Source organism: Ambystoma mexicanum, chromosome 1q (assembly GCF_040938575.1).
Source record: "Ambystoma mexicanum isolate Mex_15411 chromosome 1q, UKY_AmexF1_1, whole genome shotgun sequence".
Classification (NCBI taxonomy): domain Eukaryota; kingdom Metazoa; phylum Chordata; class Amphibia; order Caudata; family Ambystomatidae; genus Ambystoma; species Ambystoma mexicanum.
Genome location: NC_090922.1, coordinates 1,111,496,688 through 1,111,520,468, shown reverse-complemented (window position 1 = coordinate 1,111,520,468; position 23,781 = coordinate 1,111,496,688). Strand labels below are relative to the sequence as shown.

Genomic DNA, 23,781 nt, shown 5'->3' with positions numbered 1-23,781 from the left:
GGTAACCCCTCCACCCCCAATAGTGCTGCAATAATAAACAGTAGTACGTACAAGAAGGTTCCTCAAATATTCTCAGAGGAAATGGCCACAGTGAAAAAACAAGCAGTCGGTGCAAAAGGTAGGAGACTAGTTCAACTCCAAACCATGTCACCCGTCAAGAGTAGTACGAAGAAAGATGAAAGAATCAGCGGATAACTGGAGCGTGCTACACACCCGGTATCCTGCTTCAGCGATATCCTGCAGCAGACGGCAATCAAAAACCAGCCATCAGCAGGGGCGCCAGCAGAACTCTCCTCTTTAAGATACAAGGGCACAGCAGCAATAGTGAGACAACAAAATGGCGTCCGAGGGCGACTGGCAATCCTGCAACCCAGCTGCCCAGACTGCCAGACTGCTTTCCACCACTCAGCATCACTCTGCGTTTGCGCCACGAGGTGCAGGAAGTTTTGATGTTAGAACTCCGTCCTCAGCATAAGCACAGTAGAAAGACTGCCAGACTGCTTTCCATCACTCAGCCTGTACTTTCAGATTACTGCCGAGATGCAAGCGCTGATGTTGCATTATTGGGAAGCAATGGTACTATTTGGATTTCTTTTAAATAAAGGTGCTACATTGATGGAGCTAGACAGATGCCCTCTTTTCCGACGTCAGTACATTAAAAATTGAGTGCATGCCTTTATGGCTTGAGGATATCTGTTGTCCTCTTACAGAATGTATTTGAGTCCAGATATGGTTGCACTGACCCAGGTCTTTTCAAATTAGGGGGATTGCCACTGGTGTAGTGTGTCTCCTGCAGTGCCCACAATGGTCCGGGAAGAGACCACAGTAACAATCTTCAGGGGGTGGAGGGAGTAGTGCATGATCTGCAGGTGATCTACCAGTAAGATCAACCCAGCCTTTCATCTTTCCAAAGTTGATGAAAGGAGTGCCAATTTTGACTGTAATAATTGTATATACAAATGTTGTGTAAAGTGCTTTGGTAAAAAAAAATTAAAAAAAATAAAAAAAAAAATCAATGTCCTTTAATTTCATGCAAAGCAGCCAGGAACTATTGTGTCATCCATCCCAAAGGATATTTTACTCATACATCCCGTCCCTTTTTCCTCCATCCGTGTGGGGCGTCCCCCAAAATGCGGTTGGTACCGTAACCTTTGGCAGTGAAAAATTGAGCTTCCGCTTTAAATTTAGTACAGCTCGCGGGGGATGGGGGGCGGGGGAACGCCCCATCCCGGTGCCTCACCTCAGTCCCTTTTTCTGCACAGACGTGTCAGCCCTGGCAGCCAATGCAGAGACTTAACTTTCCGCCTGCTCCCAGTTCTTTGTTTTTCAATCTATTTTATATTTAACCTCCCTTCAGTGCCTCGCCTCCCCCGGTGTAGGTCAGCGGCAGGAGGATTCACAAAATGCAACTCTCATGCGACTACTCGTTCCCAGCCTCAGACCTGTATGCACTCTGCCTCGAGTGCCTGGGGCCTGACCACCGCTGGGAAAGGTGTGCGGCTTGCAGCGCTCTCGCTCACAGGGCATATAAGAATTGGTTGTCGCATTGGAGGGAGATCTTCCACGCTTCTCCTCCGGCGCACCTTAAGAAATTCATCTCCAGGACCCCTCGTCAAATCAAGGTATGCCCTCTGTTCAGCTTGGCTCGTCAGCACAGTGACTCCTTCCCAGGTGTTCCGATGGACAAAGGTTTCTTGAATTCAGGTTCTGGCAGGCCCAATGTCTCCAAGGCTAGCGGCTCCCAAGTAGAGGGGCCCAGGGGCTCTTCCGAGAGTTCCGGGGAACAAGACTGAGGCAGTCAAGGCTACCGGCGCCCAAGCCAATGCGCTCAGGGTCCCTACCGGGCTGTCCTCGGAAGAGTGACCAAGTTCACCCTCTTCTTCGACCGCAAGGGGTAAGGGATAGGTGGGTACTACTGCCAAGAGGCTGTCCTTGGCATGATCCAGCAAGACTACTGGCGCAGGTGCCAAGGGCACACAGCCTACTGGGGTTTGCTCCTAGTTCGTGAGTCAGGGCGTTTCAACTACCGGCAAGTCGGCCGAGGGCTCAGTGCCTACCAGAGTGATCTCTCAGGTCGACGCTGCTGTTTTAGGACTCAGAAGTGTCCTCCAATGTCAGCCTGCACATGGCTCTGGGCCTTTGTACCCTCCCGCCCAGGGCATGGAGCAAGGCCCCAAAATGGCACATGGCGGAGCCTGCTAGGCAAGTGGCCATTTTGGATTCGATTCAGGGCATGCTATCGCCCATTGAATGTGCCAGTCCCCTTCCCCCTGGAAGTGGTGGCGGATTGTATGGTACAGGCTTCTGGTCTTCTCTGGGGTACATCTACCCTTTTGCAACCTTACGGTTACACGCCTCAAGCGCCTCATCGCTTTGACCAGGAGCGGCAGCCCAGTGCTTCAGAGAGCCGGGTCCCTAGGAATCCGGTGACTAGCGAGGATTGCTTCTTCGAGCACTTCCTCCTCCTCCTCCTCATGTGTTCCCCTCAGATGACTGGGCGCCTGAAGGATATAGTTCCTCCAGCGCTATCGGTGCCAGTGCCTGTCCCTCCCCTGGAGGTTGTTCAGGCCCTCCACCTCCTCCTGTACCACTAACATCTCCCCCTCAACAGCCGTTGGACACACCAGTCTTCAGCTCCGGACCTAGGAGGGACCCTAATGGCACCTGTGCCCAAGGGCCTAGATTCCCCTGGGTCTGCAAAATTTGTGTGGTGGCGGGGAAACGATGATGCCCAGGACGATGAACTCTTGCATCCATTAAAGCCTTTCATGGCTGTCTTCAGGGCCTGGCAGAGTTCTTGGGAGTCCCACACCATGATCTTGTCTGGGATCCCTCTCCAGAAGGATGTCCTGCAGGTGGCGTGAAACATCCAGCCCAATGCCAATGCCCAGATGAACAAGAAGTTGGACAGCAGGTTCAGGCTGATGAGCAGGGAGCCAATCCTCCTGGCCTCCAATCCTCAGCCGCATTATTCAGTGGTGGCTGTGGCCTCCCTCCATTCTAAACCATCGTCTTCATCATCTTCCTCCTCGGTAGCCACCTCCAATTTCCTTTTCAAGGGAGTCCTTGCGTCATTGGGCAAACACTGTTGCCATATCAGGGTGCATCTGCAGCAAACCAATGCAGACACCCTTTTGGTCACGGCTAACCTGAAGCTGTGGAAAGAGCTCGGGAGTTTCTGCTCGACCTCCCTCCGGAGAAGCAAGCCTCCTTCAAGGCCAGTCTGGCAGATACCGGGGCCGCTGCGCAGGACCTCATGGGGTCATGTCGCCCAGCGACAACAAGAGGAAACCAGAGGACTTTGCAAAGGTTTTTCCGCTCCCTCGCCTCTGCTCCCACCTCCAACGCCAAGAAACAGTGATGTTGTGGTCGGGGAACAGTTCCTCAGTAGGTGGTCCGACTGGCTCTTTTCCAAGAACTCTTGGATCCTCCTCCTCCTCCTCCTCCTCCACGACTCTTTTACAGGAGGTCCTTTAACTCTTGGAGATGCAGGCGGTGGAACCTGTTCCTCATTGAGACAGGGGCTCTGGTTTCTACTTCAGCATTTTTGCAGTACCCAAGAACAACCAGGCTGGCCTGAGGGTAGTCCTGGGCCTGTCATTTCTCAATCTGTCTTTACCGCTCGAACGCTTCAAGAGGATTACTCCCGCGCACATAGTACAGCCTCTGTGTGCAGGGGACTGGATGTGTTCCCTAGACATCAAGGATGCATACCTTCATGTCCCCATCCATCAGCCGTATCAGAGGTTTCTGCAGTTCACGATCATGTCGTACCACTTGCAGTACAAGGTGCTGCCTTTCAGCCTGAACTCGGCCCCTCGTGTCTTCATGAAGTTGATGAACGCAGTGGCGGTTCACCTCCGCTTGGAGGGCCATCTTACATACCCATATCTGGATGGCTGGCTGCTGAGTGCGGGTTCACCCAAGGGGGTGGTACACTCCTGCCAGAGATTGGTGGATATTATTTATCAGCTGGGGTTCTCCCTCAACCAGAGGAAGTCACAGTATGCCCCTCCCAGGATATGGTCTTCCTAGGGGTGTGTTGGAACACGGCTGTTCATCAGGTGTTCCCCACACCGAGAGGCTCCTCTCCCTTCGTAAGGCAATAGGGCACTTTCTAGCCAACTCGGCTCCTCGGCATGGTGGTTCCAGCACCTTCTGGGGCCGATAGCCTCCTGTGTGCTCACTATGCAGCATGCTCGCTGAAAGATGAGGCGCTTCCAGCTCCACCTGGCGGCCAATTGGAATCAAAAGAAAGTCTCAGTCAGGCAGGATCCCAATACCCAATATCTTTGTTGATGGATGGCAAGGTTTCCCCCCTTCACCCGACCGGAGCCTACCTGGTGGCGACAACTGACTCCTCTGTCAGGCTGGGTGGGGGGGCTACTCTGGAGGGCTTTGTGATTCACGTCACGGGGTCCAAGGCGGAATCCCTACCGCATATCAATCTGCTCGAGCTCAGGGTAGTGGGCATGGCCTAAAGGCGTTTCTGCCCCTCATCAGGGGGAGGTCTGCTCTAGTCAGGGCGGACAATTCTGCTACAATGTTTTCCCCTGAAGAGGTAGGGCGGCACCCCCGCCCCTCCTCTGCATGGAGGCAGAATCAAACTGGAAATGGAACCTGATGGTGGGGATTTGGATTTCAGCAGTCCCACCTCCTGAGGGACAGCAATGCGGAAGCAGACTAGCTGAGCCATTTGGGGTTCAACACCTATGAATTGAACACAAACTCCTTGTTGCCCCTGTTCCAATGTTGGGGGTTCGCAGACCTGGACTTGTTTGCATCTCCTCTGAATTCCAAGTGCATCCAGTTTGCTTTGTGGGCAGGACGGGGTCAGGGGACTCTGGGAGGCGCCTTCCAGATCTGTTAGCACAGCCACAGGTGCTATGTGTCCCCCCCCTTTCTGATCCAGCTGACCCTCGCAAGTTGTGGGCTTCGGTGGGCTGCAGCCTCAACCGGATTTCTCCCCCCGCCCTCTTAACGGCACTTGAGAGCTTGGTTTTCAGATCTGCTGCAGCTGTGCTCCCAAGGGCCAGTCCACCTTCCGATCTCAAACTAGGGCTTCCTGACGCAGCAGGGCAGGGCAGTGGAACATCCAGACCACGAATGCTGGCGGCCTGGGCCTGGTTTCTGACTAGCTAAGGCTGTAGTATGATCAATTTTCAGCCAACAACTGGGACAACATTCAACAAGCCAGGAGGTCCTAGTCTGGACCATGTCCCAATATAACAGCCAACAGAATGGTTCTGCCATTAGACGGGCGACAAGGGTCTGGACCCGGTCACCTGTCCTTTAGACAATTATTGGCTTTTTCAGCGCACCTGGATCTTTCTGGAGTTTAGGTGGATACTTGCTTCACTTATTTGGCGGCCATTGGGGCATACAGCAATTCCCCGGAGCATGCATTTCCAGCAGCTAACCCGGTGGGCCCACCTCAAGGGGTTGTCTACGCTTTTTTCACCGGTGCATAGGCCACATCTGGTCTGGGGAAAATGTGGTTCTTGCAGGTTTGCAGCACAAACCTTTCGAGACGATGGCCTCTGTGGACATCCAGCTGCAACGCTAAAGACGGTTTTGCTGGTAGCTTTCACCTCTGTGCTCAAGGTCAACGAGCAGCAGGCGTGGTCTTTGTGCAAGCTCTTCACCACGTTTCACAAGGTCATCTTGCGCATTCACACAAATTTCTTGCCCAAGGTGGTCTCTCCATTTCATATGAATCAGGAGATCTGCCTGCTGTTCTTCCCGAACCCACAGTCTGAGGCAGAGAGGGCCCTACATTCCTTGGACCTCATGAAGGTCCTCAAATTTTACCTCTCTGACAAAATCCTTCAGGCAGTCAGAGGCATTGTACGTCACTTTCAGGGGCTCCTGCCCTGGCCCTCAGGCTTCTATTGCCCGTTGAAGGTTTAGGCAATTTCAGAGGCTTATATGGCCATGGGCAAGCCGTCCCAGAGGAGAGTCAAGGCTATGCGGTTAGGGCTAAGACCACGGCAGTCATGTTTCAGAGACATGCTTCTTGGGATGTCATCAGTACGGCAGCTATTTTGGCCACCCCGTCGGCTTTCTGCAAGCACCATTCCCTGGACACCAGATCCAGGCACGAGTTTGGTCAGTCAGTTCTGCGGGACCCGCTTGCTTCTTCCTAGATAGGAGGCTGCAGGCTGTCACGGCTCAACCCTATGGTCTTGTTCAGTGGGATCTCCCACAAGGATGGAGGAAAGGGGACGAGACATACGAGTAGTTAAAGTTACTCACCATAGTGACTAGAGTACTCATAGTCCCCTTTCCTCTATATGACCCACCTTCCCTCCACTTGTGTGCCAGGGGCTAATATGTAATAAGTACAGCTAGGTATCTACGCGTCCGATACGTTCAAAGGGGACTGAGGTGAGGTGCTGAAGGGTGGGATGTGGCTGCACCCCTTGCGCGCTGTACAAAATTTAAAGAGGAAGCTCAATTTTTCACTGTCAAAGGTTCCGGTACCATCCCCATGTTGGGGGACGTCCCACAAGGATGGAGGAAAGGGTACTATGGACTAGGAGTACTTTAGTCACTATGGTGAGTAACTTTAATATTTACAGAATGAGGGAGATTTACTCACTTATTGAATTGTTTATGAATTAAATATTCTCTCGGTATATAAACAGCGATTTATTTACAAACTCAGCAAGAGAAATGGATTCCCAATATGCAGATTGGATGCAAACGAGACCTCCCAAAATCATACCAATTGAACCAAAATACATGTGTCTCATGGTTTTTATTATTAGGCTATTCATGAAGCGTAGACCTAGCTCCAGGAAGCAACAGAGATTTTTTTCAAGTCATAGAGGAAGTACACGGTGAGGGAAGCAGATCAGAAGGGATCAATACAAGGGAGCCAACAAAGAGGGTGGACAAATTGGCTCTGAGAGATCAACAAGTAACCAAGGGAGGAAACAGATTGCTCGGTCTCAGGTAGGGGTGGGTGTGTGGACCTAGGCATTAGGGAGAAGTCAGACCTTTAAGAGGATGGTCTTGAGCCCCATCCTAAAACGTAACAGTGAGGGAACAAGTCTGGTGTCGACACTGGGAGGAGGTTCCGGAGTCTAGGTGCATAGCCAGAGGAGGCCCGTCTTCTGGTTCTTTACCTCTTGCGCTTACATATTTCAAGTCTGCACATGCCCTTGCTTCAGATTTACTGTGTAAGTGATGTTTATGTGTAGGCAATATGTGGGTGTGCGCAATGTGTCTGTTTGATGGCAGGTGGCTGCACTGTGGAAGTTAATGATGGGGGCAATGTTAATTTATAGTATTTGTGCAACATCTAACAAATTTGCTGTATTGACAATTTTGGAGCGATTGCGGCTGCATCTTCATTAACATAATGTGTGTTCACAGCTTCATCAAAGTTACAGTGACCGTGATGGCATAGATTGTGGCCACAAAATCAAAGGTCGTTGCACTACGAATGCTTGCTTTTATTATTGAGTCTGCTTCATGAAATGATTTACACTGGCAAGGCTGGGCTAGATCATGAGCAAGCTGCATAAAAAGGACCTACAATGGCAATTATGGCATAGGCTGTGAACACAGGCATCACGAAAATGTTGTCAAATACTGTGTATTGTTGAGGACATGGCATTTACTAGATTTATTATACATTATTCTAGAGAACCAATTGCAAAATGCATGACTTAACCCATTCCCCCCAATGAAATACACTGTAAGTGCCCCATTTCGACAGATTTTAAACATTTTCTCAGGAGAAACTACCAATTACCCTACATCACTTCGAGCTCTCTTCCTACGCTTATACTAATTTGTGGAAAAGGTTAATGCCGCTACACTGAACCTGCCGGCACAGGCCTTGAATCATTTTATAATTCCAATGCCCCCACAGGAGCCAGCCAGCCACCCCTTGGCACCAAAAGCAGCCTCACTACTGGCAGATGCATAATGTTACTGGCCGGAGACAATGGCGACTGAAAGTGTGGATGGCAGGGGCCCGGCGCCACCCCCTTTTTTCTAGGTTGGAAATGTAACATTTGATTGAAAACCTTATATCTTTCACTGAGTGCAGACCTCATATTGCCACTGCGGGAGCAAGATCATAATTATTAAGCATGGATGGGCCAAGAGTCTGGGGCACAGAACACACTATTAGAGGAGCTTGTGCGAGAGGAGACTCAACGGGGCTAGCAGGATCTGGGGGCCAACCTTATGTAATGCCACTGGTGGTTGCAGAGGTTTTGCATCAAATGTATGTTGTACTCATTGTTGGAAATGCATCTGAATGGCAGACAAATCCTTAACCTTTCAAAATACATGGTGGCCACTCAAAAGGTTAACTAAAATTATTGTGACTGGTCGATAGGGTAAGAAGGAGCAATTGCCCTTCTTGATCTATGTACATGCACCTTGGTGCAAATAAAGATGTATTGGGAAAAGAGGTGAAGGTTGTTTGTTGGGTACTTGTGTAGAGCATGTTGTTGGAAATGCTACAGGAGAGGTATCCACAGGTAGCGCACTGGCTGCCAATGTGTACACTGCTGACGCCTTAAGCAGTAGAGCCCCTTCTTTAATAAAAATAAAGTTACACATGGCTTTTTGTTTTCTGCCAATATCGTATTCACAGGCAAGTAGGGAAGGCAGGGGAGAAGAACATGGGCAAACATCAGTTAAGAAACCCCAAGACGAGAAAGGCCATGAAGGGGTATTGGGGATCCCATGCATTGTAAGACATTTATGGGTGTTGCAGACGTTTCACTGAATAGGTTCAGTGCCCAATACCTGCTGAAAAGAGATTCAAGAGGGAACTGTGGAAGACCCCTTGGGCTCTCCCGCATTTCCAAGCCCTGCAAAAAGGGCAGCAGCTGGGACTCCTTTGAATGCTGCAGACCTCTCCCCAGTCCCCCACCAAATCCACCCTTGTTCTGACCCATGCCTCTTTAGTTCTCTCGCCGAACTCCCATTCGTCGGACACTTTTCTTGTTGACCAAACACGGGTTGAGTGGTACCCCTCTCTGTCGCATTAGTCTGAAGGGATGGACAGGCAGCGTGGCCTTTCAGGGGGTACAAATCTTCCACAATACCTCCTTCTGGCAGATTTTGGTGCCCAGTCGTTGCAGAGAGGCATGACATGGGGCCAGCCATGACCCCGTTTAAGCATTCCACCATCCCATTGTTTTGGGGGTACTATATTGACAAGTGTTACCACTCAATACCTTTGTCCTGGCAATACCGGTTACCCTCTTTCCATACGAATTGTGGAATATCATCATCATTAACTACTTCCATGTATCCCTCTTCTAAACTCATGCAAGTAGTTCCACCACTGAGGCTTTGGATTACCTGTAGTAGTGGTCTATCATGGCTATGCCATTCCACCCCCCCCCCTCCATGTTCCCCAAGCTTTCACATGGGCCAAGCCGATCTATGCCTAGGCAATGCCAGTTTCTCTTCTGGAATTGGAAGGGGTTGGGGGTCTGGCTCTCTACTCTACTAAGCAGAACCAATCTGAGGTATGCCCAGCAGTCCCTGGTGACTATCAATTTGCGTGTCCATAAGTGAATCATACTTGGCATATGGTGGCTGTAATCCTTGGTGCCCTTGAGGTCCCATCTCTACAACCCTGCATCCCAAACTTAGTGATGGGATCAGTACTTGTCCCCCAACCCCTCCCTCTGCCCTGACCATTACCTTGCTCTTGAAGAATCCGCACTTCCCAATATACACACATTCCTTCTGGGACCCCTCTTCAGGCCAATACTCCCATGATCCATTTCTGTACAGTATCCAGGACCCGACCCTGACTAGAGTTCCTTCACCCACTGGTCTCTTGTCATGAGCATATGCTCAAGGTCATTCATGTTGCTCTCCTTCTCTGACTGTCTCTAGTAGATGTATCCTGGACAGGAAACCAGCCATACTGCACTGCCTACCTGGAACATACTGTACATCATTCTTGTAGCCACCTGCTCAGCCTCACAAGTCTGGGTGTTGCACTCTACAACCCACTTATGGTCATTACTTTTACCAAGAGTTTGTGGTATATGCTGATGTTAATTGGTGTTCCAAAACTTCACTCCCCCATTAGCATGCCAGTTGCTCTTCCTCTAACAGAATATCTCGTCTCTAATCACCTAGAACGTGTAACATTACCTTTTCAGTGTCTTGTTCTCTTTGTTAAAGCACCACCCCAATCATTTTTGGGTGATTTAATTCATACACACAGATTGTTGGTGTTGCAGATACCCACAGCTTCTTGACACTCGCCCTTCCACAACTTTTTTTTTTTTTTTACAAGCTGCCCAAGTGGTTGGCTTACGGAAGCAAACAGAAGTATACATACGTCATAGAACTGCTAGGCAAAGGAAATAACTCAGTTAATCTTTTGAAGCAGGTACATCCTTAGTGGTCTTCAATAGACCATCCTTTAGTTTGAATGTGTCTTTGCTTATGGTTCAGTTTAAGTAGTCTACTTGGTTCACCCTGAACCGTCATTTGCTTGCTGCTAGAAGTAGACTTCTCTTCCTTTCTTCCATTTACGTATATCAAAATGTATCGACAGGCCTTGCAGTAGTCGAGTGACCATCTGGAAGTCTGCTTCTGCCATCACTAACCCGAAACAGCATTCCCTGATACATATACACTCCAAAAAGGTGGAGATTGGAACATCAAGACCATGCTTCTGTCGACCATAGGCATTTGAGGGTAGGCTGCAGACAAGTCTATCCTTAATGAATGTGTTGAACATTTCCGAAATGATGGGCAATATGAGTTTGTAGACTATCACGTGCTCGTTTAGGTCTACACATATTCTAATCTTTCTATTGAATTTCCAGAAGTACCACAATGGAAGTAAACCATTCAGCAGACTCGATGGGTTTCTTCCAACACCAAATCACTGTATTTCTGCGATGTCATTCCAGATTTCAAATGGGATGATCATGGAGTAGGGCGAACCTTTCTTAAGCTTGATCTCATGGCCACATCCATTGAGCCACCCTATTTTCTCGTGTGAATTAGGCTGCTCTTCTGTTTCCTTGTTTTTCCACAGACAACACTTGTTCCTTACTGTTGAGGGGGCTAGGGAGTGGGAGTTGATCCCAATATCGAGGCTTTCCCTTTCCTTCCATCCCAGGATGTTGACCCCTGGTTCAACGCTGTACATTTTTAATCACTCAAGTCAGCAGGTACCTGGGTGATTTATTGTAGCTTCATATTTGACCCCTTCAAACCCTCTCGGATTACTTATGCCTGGTTTCTACAATGACCGCTGAACATTTCCTTTGTCACAATTGTATAAGGTGAGCCGGAGTCAGCTAGCACTCCACAGCTATGGGTTCGATTTTAACATTGCGCTTGGGATACTTCTCCCTCCTGTCGTTGACACTCACTATCCCCGTTACCAATTCACTGTCTTGCACATAACCAACATTTTATTGCTTCGACAAGGGACAGTAAAATGTCCTTTATTGCCACCGCATTTTTGCTGAAATGAAGGGCCTAACTTAAGAGTTTGAGCTAAAGGTCTCATTTTGCCACCAGACCGGAAACACCATCTTTTGCATAAGAGGACCCGTTTTTGTTTTCTGAACATAGCATCTTCTTTCTCAACTACATTACTTTTAGTCTCTGAATCCAGTTCAGCCTTTCTTTGCCTTCGCGACCTTGGCGCATTGCTCTCTGTATGTTCTACCTCCCTAGCTATGACCTTCTCTAGCTATGACCTCTTCTAACTGGGATTGCCACGCAGCCACAGGCGTTATGGGGCTGTGCTGTTCTGGTGTAGAATTATTCGGTTGCATCAGAGTTTGTCTGTTCCTAATCCCAGCAATGAAGCAACATGAAAGGATTAGTTCACATAGAGCAGTGACATAGCCCTCGACTGTCTCTCCTTTCGCATGTCTGCAGTATTAGAAGCATGGCTTTAGGAGCATAGTATTCATCTAGTCTTGTAGTGGATTACATGCAACTTCATACTCCTTTCCTTCTCCTTTGAATGAGCAAAGTTCTTCACAGTCTATGCCATTCGTGTCATTATCCCTATTATGCCCCAACACTGGCCATGGTATGGTAGGCTCTCCTGGGGTGGCTAGAAAGTATTCTAGTGGGTGAATGAGGATCTTGGACATGGTGCGGTAGAGAAGAATAGGGAATTCACTTGTTCTGCTAGAACCTGTCTCAGGACGTGAAGTCTAAAAGGCTGGGCTCTATGCAATACTATACACATAGGACGAACATACTAGTCCTTCGCACTTAAGTGACTACCAAGGGGCAAAACCATGACTCCCTTAATATAGTAATTCTTGCCACAGAACCCAATTTCTTCTGCGGGGTCACTGGGGAGATGCAACAATGGGTCTCAGTGCTTTTACCAGCCACAACGGGAAACCAATGGCAGGTCAGAGCCCATTATTATTAACGCTGGGGGGGGTCCCAGTGTAGAATGCTGTGCAATGGCTGCAGGATCACAACGGTCTAGCAGGCAGACCTGAGGCAGACACAGCCACCACAAGTTCAAGCATCACAATAGACCAGCAGGTGGCAACATGAGGTAAGCGCAAGACGTTCACAACTATAGAGTGTCTAGCCATCACTTTTGACTTCCAGTCATGCATGCTTGAGGAGGTATGCTTTTTTTATATGAAGACCGTGACTGGAGCACAGAGCACACCGAAGAGGGTAGGACACACCGAGAAATCGGCGTGGGGGAGCCTGAAAGGGCACCAGTCACATCTGCACAATTAGGTCCAGAGAGCACAGTTAATGATTTCTCCCTTCAGAAATGCTAGTAGGAGGGGTGGGGACCGAGAGTGTCCAATTGATTACGGGTTGTCCAAAGCACTTCTTTGGAACAGGATCCATTTACCCAGTTTTTTCAATGCTTTTCCAGGTTCCCTTTCCTATTTTGATTGTGCCTCCCAGACCTCAACTTTCTTGGTGCTTTCACAATTAGACTAGTCAAAAAAGAATCTACCTGGGAGCCCTCAAACACTGAGACACAGATTAGAGGCTTCAGAATACAGCAGCTCAATTCCTTACTGATACCAGACATTTGGTTGACATTTCAGCCGTGCACCGACAGACAGCAGATTAATCAAATGTAAACGCCCAAGCACTGCCCACAGGGCTAAAAATATTGAAGGAATTTCTCAAAGATAAAATCCTTCCATGCCCTCCAACCAGAGACCTCTTCTATAGCAGGAGTTGACTGGCAGTAATACCCTGCTTCAGGCATGTAACGACACTACCCTTCCTGCTGAAATTTCACCTTACTTCTGTTATGCTTTCCATGAGAATATGCTGTCAATCCATATGCCTAGCTAACAAAAATGGTATCCCACCTTCATTTTCCTTCCAACCAAGCCACCACAGATATTATTACTACGTGTTTTGGTAGATCAAAAATATGATATGCCGATATTGAGACTTTTTTTCAGTTTTTGCAAGCATGAACCCAACTCAAGAGGGTGTGGACAATACTTAAAAACAAATTGCTTTAAAATTATGACCCCCAGATAAAACCTTTCCATAATATAATACCCAAGTATTTGATTTTGATCCAGTAGCAATGATCAAGCTTCCTCTTCCCTACAACCAACTTTGCTCCAGAATGAAATTCAGTCTGTAGAGGTAGTACAGAATGAAGACCACCCCGTCAAAGCGCATTCCACAACCCCCCCCCCCCGCCACCCCCATCAATGGGAGGAATAACCAAAGCCTGCACAACTACTTGAACTGTGTCTACTGGCAAAAAGGCTTTATTCTATTCAATGGATGTAGCTAAAAGTAGGCAGCTGTGCCTTTTTCTCTACAGGACTCAAATCTAAGTTAGGAATCCAAGCAAAATCCCAATATCTAGCGACACCAGAGTTTTGTATCCCAAGAGTTGATGGCCATCCCATTTTGCAGACGACAGGAAAGCCTATCTACATGTGCAGCCCCATCAGTGCCACATCTAAACAGTATCATTGACTTATGTATACATTTTCATTTACTTCACTTGTAGGCCCAAACCTGGGACAAATACTGCACAATATCTGCTACGTACACAGGTTCGAAAGCAGCGCCAAGATGCATCCCTGCTGCAAGCCGTTCGTTGTTTGAATGCATCTAGAGCAGACTCTCAGTAGTACCCAATGATGCCCAACTAAATTAACTGGCACAAGTTCCCTTGCACTGTAGTTTATATGACAACCTAGTCAGATAATCAACGGTAATAGAAATAAACAGTAGGTGCAAGGATCTTCAATAGCACGCAACTATGGATGGGGAATTTGCTCCCAGAAACCCAACCGCGAGTATAAGATTAGTCTGAGAGCTAGGTCAGCTCAACTAACACCAACTTTACTAGGGCGTTTCTTCTGGCATCCATTAGAAGAAATAAACAATAACTGGATTGAAGGTTATGACTGCCCTTTAAATGTACTGATACAAGTATGCATTCCTGGCAAGATAGAGGGCCATCGCCTGAATAGATTACTCCATTAAGGTAACACCTTTGCCCCCTAGACAATTAGTTGGTTGAAGCACGCAGACAGTAAAAGTCAAAGAAAGCAAGTGCTAGATAAAATAATTTGTATAGCTTTTTTAATCCTGTACAGTGTGCCCATGATCAAACATTTTAAACTGAAGAAGCAGAAAAATATCAATGATGAGATTACTCACTGGTTTTGTTTAGTAGTAAAGGGAATTAAACAATGTCTGCTTTTTCATGCCCTTTCAGGCCAGCCTTTGAAACAAGCGTATAGCGTTAATCAAGTCAATGAGAGAAGATATCTTTCAAAGAATAAAATATAATAAATTGCCCACCTGAGAGCCAAAAAGGCAGGGCTGATAAAAATCAAACATTTCAGGCTCATCGATATGAGAGGAGATGTGGAAGGCCATAGCAAAGCCATTAGCGGAGCCGGGTACCGGGATCAGTGCAGGTTATGTCTTAGTACTGCAGGATTTTCATTAATCACAAGCAGGTCATTAACGAAAAGGTTGGGGGACTCCCGCTCTACACATATTGAAAAAGACAGTCTGCATTTCCGAGAACATCCAAGTGGATCTCTTGGCATTGGGGCTGTACACTGCCTTTTTCCCCCAGAAACGTTAGGGACGAGGCTGAAAGGCTACTGATGAGGGGCACAGCAATGTTCCATCAGGTTAGCAGAATACCTACACACCATTATTTCCAAAGAAGGGGATAAGGGACACACTCCGCTTTCCCGATTGCTAGTGGTGGCAGAACGTTATGTTGGTTACTTCAATAAACTACAAACAAAACCACATTAAAAGACATGCAGCCTGTAAACCCATAGTCAAAAGCGTCTGCATAGGTTTGGAGAACAGCCATTTACAAACACCTGCCCTCCTCCCCCCACACACAAGGGTCAGCAACAAGCGTAACAGGGAGCAATAACGATAGATAATGTAGCCTGCGGGTGGATAGCTCAGCGAGTTAAGTACTCACCTCAGACATGGGATCAGCCTTCCTTGATAAACTTGAATCCCAGCAGATACAACAACCGTTTATCCTTCGGAGATCAATATATACAGTAACATTAAATTACGTAATAACTTATTACATTACTTGGAAGTGGGTGGTACTTACCGTGAAACACAGAGCAAGAAACTAGGATACATGAACTAGACACATGGCATATAATAAAGTGTGACACATTACCAAAAATGGGTGCGACAAACTAGATCCTAGCATTGCTTCAGATTATGTCCCAACTCAAGCCCCCTCATCCAGTCTCCGATCACTACTCATTCGAGCAATATTCTTCGAACTACAACTGTTTGCTCGCTACTTAAGAATTAAACTGCCCCATTAATCTCTTTGCCAGCCTAGTTTATGGTCTGCAAATGCCCATTTCAATGATGTGGAGGAACCGTGCACTGCGGTGGAGGAGAGAAACTGGTCATCCTATATTCTTAGCTCTGCGCCTGATCTGTCTCCTGACCTGCACAAACCCCTTTGTGGGTCTATGTGTAGGGGACGGGGGTGGGCCCATATTTGCAGCCTCCCTTTCCACTGCTCCAAACAGCCCTTATGGCAGATACCAAAGAGATGGTGCTACCAAACACTGTTCACACATATCACCACTATGGTAAAACAAACAGTTTTAAAAAAAGGCAAGAAGTTTTGTCTTACTCGAAATGCCAAGGACTATTGTCAGAACTTTCCCAATTGTGAACACATATTAGCACATTGAGATAGTTATTGACCTCTTCTCAGCCAATTACAACGTTCAGACTGCATGCAGTCAGTCAATAACTACTACTATTTACTGCATTCTGAACCTGAAACAGGGAAACATCAATGTAATTTCCAGGCAAGATTTCTTTAAACAAGACATTTCTTTTTTGGGGAGCACCTTTCCCACATCCCTCCCTTTTCGTTCCAACATCCTATTTAACACACCAAAAAGAAGGAAAGCATGGGGAATAGAAGGCTATATTAGCGGAGTCAGAGGTGCATCATTTAAATAGATTTATCACTGTCCCGGTGGACCTCAAACTGGCGACAAGTACAATAAATGGTTTAGTGTTCCGATTTCGCCATAATGTTTAGTTAAGAGAAAAATAAATCGGCAAGATATGTTTTTTTTTTAATTTAATTCAGAAAGTTTTGAAATATATATCACACCCACACACATAAAAACGTAATTTGGGAAGATTAACATTAAAATCAGGAGTAATGCACAGCTCAAAAGAATAACATTGCTCTTCTCATAATCGCAGAGATTACAGAATCCATACAATAGGTAGAAGTACCCGGCAATTCAGAGACAAATAGAAACCGATTCACAGGAAGTAAATGAAAGTACAACATGGCTGCGATATGGACAGACAGACAACGACACATGAAGTGAACCAAAATCACAACATTATTTGGGTCCGAGTGACCTACACAGCAAGCAATGCAACACCATCTTTAGTGTTAGGCGAAACCAAAGAGTGAGCGAGAATTCACGGTACACATTTTTTTTCAGTTCATCAACAGCGATTTAGAGAAACACTGTAAAAGACAGCATCAATGGCAGCACAAAAATGAAAGCATGTTTAGTTGTCCAAAGGAAGCCCCGATGAAAAAAAAGCGTTCACATTTCACTTATCAAACATAATGGGGATGAGTGAGGAGGAAATGCAAGTGCCAATAGGACAGCCTTAGGTTCGTGATCATATGCAAAACTGCACTCGTTCCCGATAAATAGCTCTACCAATCTCTACTTGTGCTCCTACACTTTAAGTGTGAACTTCTTAATTCCCCATGCTTTCTGTCGCGAGAGGCCATCAAATAATCCAGACAACCAATCAGTGGCATGGCCATGTTCCTGGAGGATTACATCCTGCTGTGCCATTTCCTGTAATGGACGCGATACTACCTGTGGATTGGCCCCTCCCAGCATATTGTGCTCTGCCCATTGGCCGCTGGCCCACTCCAGTCAACACATGCTGGAGCTTGCCTGTCCCCGCCCCCTATAAATGATGCAGTCCTCTACCTATTTGCACCACTGTATCCCATTCACCCGATGGTCCAACAAGAATGACCTCTCTGTAAAGTTTACCAATAATGCACGGATGTAAACCTTGGTAGGTGAGATGTTTGTGTCTTTCGTGAAGAAACACTGCATGGGCAGGGATTGTAACACCTGGAACAGAAAAAGCCAGTGCTAACAACATAGCATGATGGCAGAGAGACATGCCCAAAAATGAAAACGACAGGGTTCAAAAAGTTGCCATCTACTTGAGCTTGCACTAGGGTCGACTTAGCTGACAGCAGTGTGCCTGAAATCGGAGCTAGCATCGTTTTGGGCACTGTGCGAGATTGGCAATCTGATCTTCAAGAAGGTTGAAGAGGTGAGGGAATGCTCTTGCGGTACGAGGTCAAAGGCACAGAAGACCTCAGTCATGACGTGCACTGCAGGAGGGAGATTAACCAGAGAGTTGATGGAGGCATTGTTTTTGAAACTGTGACCTGGAGTGTAGTACGTTCCTGTATGGGCTGCTTCAGTGGTTAAGACCATAGATAAAACGTAATACTAAGGTGTGAAACGTATAAGAACATTTGTGGCAAACAGTGAACCAACCAGTCTAATAGTAGTGGTGGAAGGGGGTGCCATTGGGAAGCTGAAGGCAATGTCAGAGGCAGAAACAAGGGCGTTGTTAAATGGTTTCAAAGACTTAAAGAAGGGTTACAAGGTCAAAATACACTTTTGCCAAGGGTTTGACAGGATGGGAGGTGGCGATGGAGGAGGGGATACATATTAATGCAGGAAGATTCAATGAGCAGGAGCGAAAACCAGCTCCTGCTTTTCAGAATCACCCAGTAGGTAGGAGCTACTGAAGGGGAACCAGGAGTTACCAGAGATGCTGCTTTAACTGTCTGTCCATTCTGTATTGCATGTTTTCTGATCCTTTTTTTTTTTTAAATTAACATTCTCAAATACTCAAAGTTAATTTCACATTTATGTGTTTGGTCGGCATCAGGTGGCCCTCGGAGCCCACAGTAGATCCTGGTTTGTTTTCAAGCTAACCAGGCTCTACTATCCTAGATGGCTCCCAGCTCCCCTCAATTTCAAACCCAGCAATTTCCATCACAGAGTTTATTAAATATTAGTATTATCTTTAGGAATTAAGAGTCATTGGGCATCATAAGTTTGCCAGTCCGGAAACAAGGATGCTGGTAAACTCACCGTCACCCTCGTTTCCAGACCGGCAAACTACATGTCTGCCTGCCGTGGCCACTTGGCCCGACAGGTCTGACCCTGCCAGGTGTTGCAATCACATGGGAATGGGGACTTACATTTTACCAGCACCTGACACCTGACTTCCCGGGCCACCAGACTTGCAATAGCCCAGTGGCACCGGGAAGTCAGGCACCGGTAAAATATTACGAGTCCAGGGGCATTGGCCCTAGCTTAACCCCTGAAGCTGTACTGACGATCACTTATGTAGTCCATATATTTTCACCTTGACGCTGCCCCTTTTTTGGCTCATGTTCTCACATGTCCCACTATCCGCGTAGGATGTGCTTCAGGCTCTAGACTACCACTGTAGCAGGCCATTTCCCTTCGGAGGAGGTACCTCAAAACCGAAAGATGGTGCCACGCGTTTACCATCACATTGAACACCTTCCAGTGCACTTTTCTTCACCACCCACAGAGCTATGAATTCCACTCTTCCTTCTCCGCACCCCTCACAAAACAGACACTTTCGGGAAGCTCACTGTCCTTTCTTGCAAGGGTTCATAAACCATCATGTCTTCACATTGCCCATCTCTCAACCTCCTCTTTAAAGCCCACTGTTGTTCCATTGAAACTGGTCCTTAGACCTTGCCCTGACACATGAGGTAGTCCCATTCCCCCCCCCCCCATCAACCCCACGTCACCCTTCTGCAAACCCCCAACACTGTTCCCTTCTGGATATGGTCGCGATCATGCTCCGACCTCCTCTTGACCGATCTTTAAACTAGTGTTTACTGGCACGGCACTCCAACCAGAAGTTCTTCTCTACCCTCTTTGCTGTACTTTTATGCAGTGCATTGTCGTCCCTTTAAATGAGGCTCCTTCTCACTCTCCACTACCGCTGCCCGCCTCTGCCCCCGCTCCCTTCCCGTTTCTCTCGTGGTGCAGCTCTCTCCCTTGAAGCAGTCCTGGCTGTTCCAGGGATGTCCTTCATTTCCCAGGGACGCTTCCTCCTTTCACCGATGCACTCCCCTGCAGCGGCGGGCAATGGTTCCCCTGCGATTGCACTCCAATCCTCTGACACTTCCCCTGCTTTGCTGTATTTCTATGCAGCCGTTTCTCCCGAAGCGTCCTCTATACACTCTCGGAGACATGCAGCCGCCGCTGGCCCCTTGTCCCTGCCTCACCTAGCAGCAGAGCCCAGCAGCAGGGCAGAGAGCGAGGGATCCAGGAACAGGCGCTTCCCTTTGTAGGAAGTGCCGAGGGCTCTGGCCGTGAGGCAGGGCTGCGCCCGCTCCGCACACACGCAGAGGTAAAGGTCCCCGAGTGAGGAGGATACACCGTGGAAACTCTGCCTGCCTGCCTGCCACCTGGGGGGGGGGGAGGGGGCACAAACAGTGGGCGTGAGCACCTGAACGCAAACAAAAGCCTCAAACACCTGGGCACGGCCGGCGGGCAGGCAGGCAGGCAGGGGCTACCGAGACAACCTCAGGGACCGTGCAGGCAGCAGGCGCCCCCGGGAAGAGGCGCACGCCGGCGGGACTCACCCAGAGCTCGGAGCCCCAGCTCATGGCTGCGGTGGAGTGGCGGGCGGGCGGGCTGGCTGGCTGGCTTGGCGGGGCGCCTCTGTCACTGCTTCCTTTCCTCCCGGCCCTCACTCTCTCCGTCTCCCTGCTTCCTCCGCTGTCCCTTTCCTTGCCTGGGAATGAGCGAGGTGGGCGGTGACCGGGGAAGCAGTGGCCCTACCCACCGCGTCACCCGCAGCAGCCCGTGGGCCGCGGTGCAGGTCGGGAGGCGGGGTAGCAGCTCCTGGCCCTGGCCGGCCCTGCGTGACTCACGGTGGGAGCATCGACCGACACTTAAATGATTTGTGGGCTTTTTCGGCACGGGTGGCGACTTTTGATTTTTGCTACAGAGGCGACATTTATTGTCCACTGCACATCCCGATTCGTTAACCCTTATGCTGTAAAAGTATGCTGATTTGCATAAAAAGCTGTAATCACCTTCAAGCATGTGATTCGTTTATAAGGTGTCACTATCACGAAAGCACATAAACAGCTTGACAAAGAGTCTAAAATATGAACACGGTACATGTTGCACAGCAGGCGCAATAGATCTAAATATATGTCTACTAGGCCCCCTGGGAAGGACCCACTTGGCTAAGAGACGATAATAGTTTAACTTCAGCCACAGGACAATAGTCTACGTGCCAAGCGACAGGAGAACGTCTACATGCAAAGTCAATATACGAATTCTAGAGCCCCCAACGCTAATAATGTTCACCTTCTTGCCCCCCTTGCCAAGTTGAATTTCGATATAGTACTGGAGAGGAAATTAATCAGCAGTCGAGGGCCAGGAAGATAGTGGAGGGGCTGATATAGGGGCCTTTATTTTAATAGACCTATCGTTTGTCTTCCATATGGCAAGCATGCTAACCTATTGGGCTGTTTTCATGCTGCTGTTATTCGCCATCTTGCTTTCAAATGTTAACAAATTTATTTTACAGATTCCAATCTGAATCGGATTTAGAGGCTGACCAGCCCCCGCAGAGGGCACTAGAGGGACAGCCTATATAGCGAGTAGCCCCTCTGACCACCCCTCCCGGGGATATCCAACACCTTGCCTCCTCTTTTCTCTCGGAGGTCGGAAGGGACGTCCCTGGGTCTGTTCTCGGGCTTCGGGGAGCGTTCATAAGGTTGGGACTGCGGTGGCTCTTTCACTTTTACACAGCGAGCTGCAGATATATTCAGAAGCACCAGGGAGCAAATGTTTTGGCATCATCCTGGTTCAGGAATGGTGTGCGGAGAGATGGCCGTACCCATGACACAAATAGGGTAGGACCAGTAATATCATGGCGCTGGAACTCTTCCCCATCGTGGTAGTTCTCATGGTACCAACAACTAAAGAAGAGACAATGGCAATTTAACGACACAAGTGTTTGTCCCCAAAGAATCACCATGTACATTCAAAAACTAAAAAACCCTCTTGTCACTGTGTTTTCTCCTAGTGTGAACACAGGGTTAACAGTTCATCAAACAAATAAAGAAATGTAAAACATTGCTATGGGCCTCATTACACGGTAGGCGGTGAACCATGGCGCAATTAGCGCCATGGTTCATGCCGGTAAAATACCGGCAACGCCTTGATGGAAAGGGGAATTACCGCCCCATTCCAAGGTTGGAGGGGCGGTAATTCCACCTTCCACCATTGCCCTTCCCCATTTTTGCCCCATAGGGCATAATGGGAATGAGGAAGGTGCTAATTACGGCACCGCAAATTGCGGTACCGTAATTAGCTCCTTGGGTCCCTTAGCGGGTTGGTTTTTAATGCCTGCAAAAAGCAGGTGTTAAAATCCCCGACCCGCAAAGGGACCTCGTAGTAAGGCGGTAAAGTATTTACCGGTACCGGTAAAATACCAGTACCGGTAAACCCTTACCGCCTACCGTTTAATGAGGCCCTATATCTTTAATATAAAAAGCTCTCATGGTATGGCCAAAGGAATGGGGAAACAAAAGGGTGCGCTTCTGGTCTGGAAACAGGGCCGTGGTGCAAGCCAATAACGTACAATCTGCATCGTGCCCGGCATCTTGAGAACATGGGTGGAGATTTGCTTGCACAGAATTATTGAGTTTAGGGCTCGGCATGTGCAGGGTGTTGTTAATTTTGCTGCTGACCCTCTTTCTCGTTTTAAGTAGAGCACATTTCGGAAGGCCCATCCTGCAGCCAAGGAGAAAGGGGTGCGGTTCCAGAGCAAGTGGTGGAATCTGATGTCGTGGACAAGGCGCTCTGGGACTTGGGGGAGCGATCAATCACACCAGGTGCTTGGTTCAGGTACCAGCATGACTACGGTACATTTCTGATCATATCACAGGCTTTGGACTGCACCGAATGTGCATTGGAAGAGCAGGTACGCACGTTTGGTGTGGGCTCACAAGGAAGGTAAACCCAAGAGATGGGTGACAGGCCACCTGGCAGAAGTAGCATACTACAGCAAATTATTGGGGAAGCATGACCCTACTAAAGAGTTTTAACTACAAACAGCATTGAAAGGATGGGGTCGGGTGGAGGGCCCCAAGCAGGACATGTGAAAACCCATTGATTTTAACCTAGCTGCAGAAATTGCTTAAAACCTTGGAGGAGCAATTTTAGTACTGACTGTAAAATCTGTGCTTCTTTTAATCACTGGAGGAGAGGCTTCATGAATGTGGAATAATCAAAGATCCAGGCCCTGCAATAATTGCACAGGCCTAAGAACTGCTTCATCTGCTTGACCGTGCGTGGCTGTGGTGTGCTGTGTATCACTTCTGCTCTCACTGGAGTGATTATCCTACCATCTACTTATATTATCTGTCCTAGGAACCCTACATCATGTTGGCAGTATGTGTCTACCATGTACCCCTTCTCTGCTAGCAAAGTCAGAAGTGTAACTGAATCTTTCCTGCACTGGTCCTCCATTGCGCTGCACACCAGGAGGTCATCCACATACTGGATGACTGTGCTGTGCATTCGCAAGTTGCTTAGGTCCATCTGGATAACCCTAGTGAACACACTGGGTGACTGGAATACCCTTGTGGTAATTGAGTATGTTGGAACCTCGTGACGCGATACGTGAACTTAGTGAAATACTGTGAATCTGGGTGCAATGGGATGGAAAAGAATGCATTCTTCAAATCAATAACTGTGAAGCATGTCGCTTCTGTAGGTATGTTACAGAATATGGTGGCTGGGTTTGGTACGAGTGGAAATTCTGCTTCCACCATTTTGTTCAAGGAGCAGAGATCTTGAATGAATCTTCACGCCCCACCTTTTGATTTCTTGACACAGTAAATTGCAGTGTTACATGAGGATTCTGATGTTTTTATTATGCCCTGTCACCATTGTGCGAAGAGGGTGTCATATATACCCTTGTCTGCTTCTCGTGATAGGAGGTATTGTTTAACCTGGGGCAACAATGCCCCTTCCTTCAATTATATACGAACCACCTCTGTCCATTAACAACCCTACATCATGGGGGCCACTGGTCCATAGTACCTCTGGTACTTTTCTCAAATCGCCTTGCAGGTGAGCTTATGCTGTGCTCACTATCTGCATCCTCTGGCGGACCTATCTC

The 23,781-nt window shown here is 48.1% G+C and overlaps 1 protein-coding gene across 3 annotated transcripts in view; it reads right to left on the bottom strand.

Moving 5' to 3' along the window:
- The window catches only part of FNBP1L (formin binding protein 1 like), a 1,167,050-nt gene extending 1,146,642 nt beyond the window's left edge, over positions 1–20,408 (bottom strand). The window contains exon 1 of one of the 3 annotated variants that reach the window (XM_069641836.1): positions 20,219–20,408. In XM_069641836.1, coding sequence (XP_069497937.1) covers positions 20,219–20,242 — 24 coding nt within the window. In that variant the 5' untranslated portion in view covers positions 20,243–20,408. The remainder of the gene's footprint in view (positions 1–20,218) is intronic. The other 2 variants (XM_069641837.1, XM_069641838.1) reach the window with 2 other exon arrangements.
- Between the last annotated feature and the right edge of the window lie 3,373 nt (positions 20,409–23,781).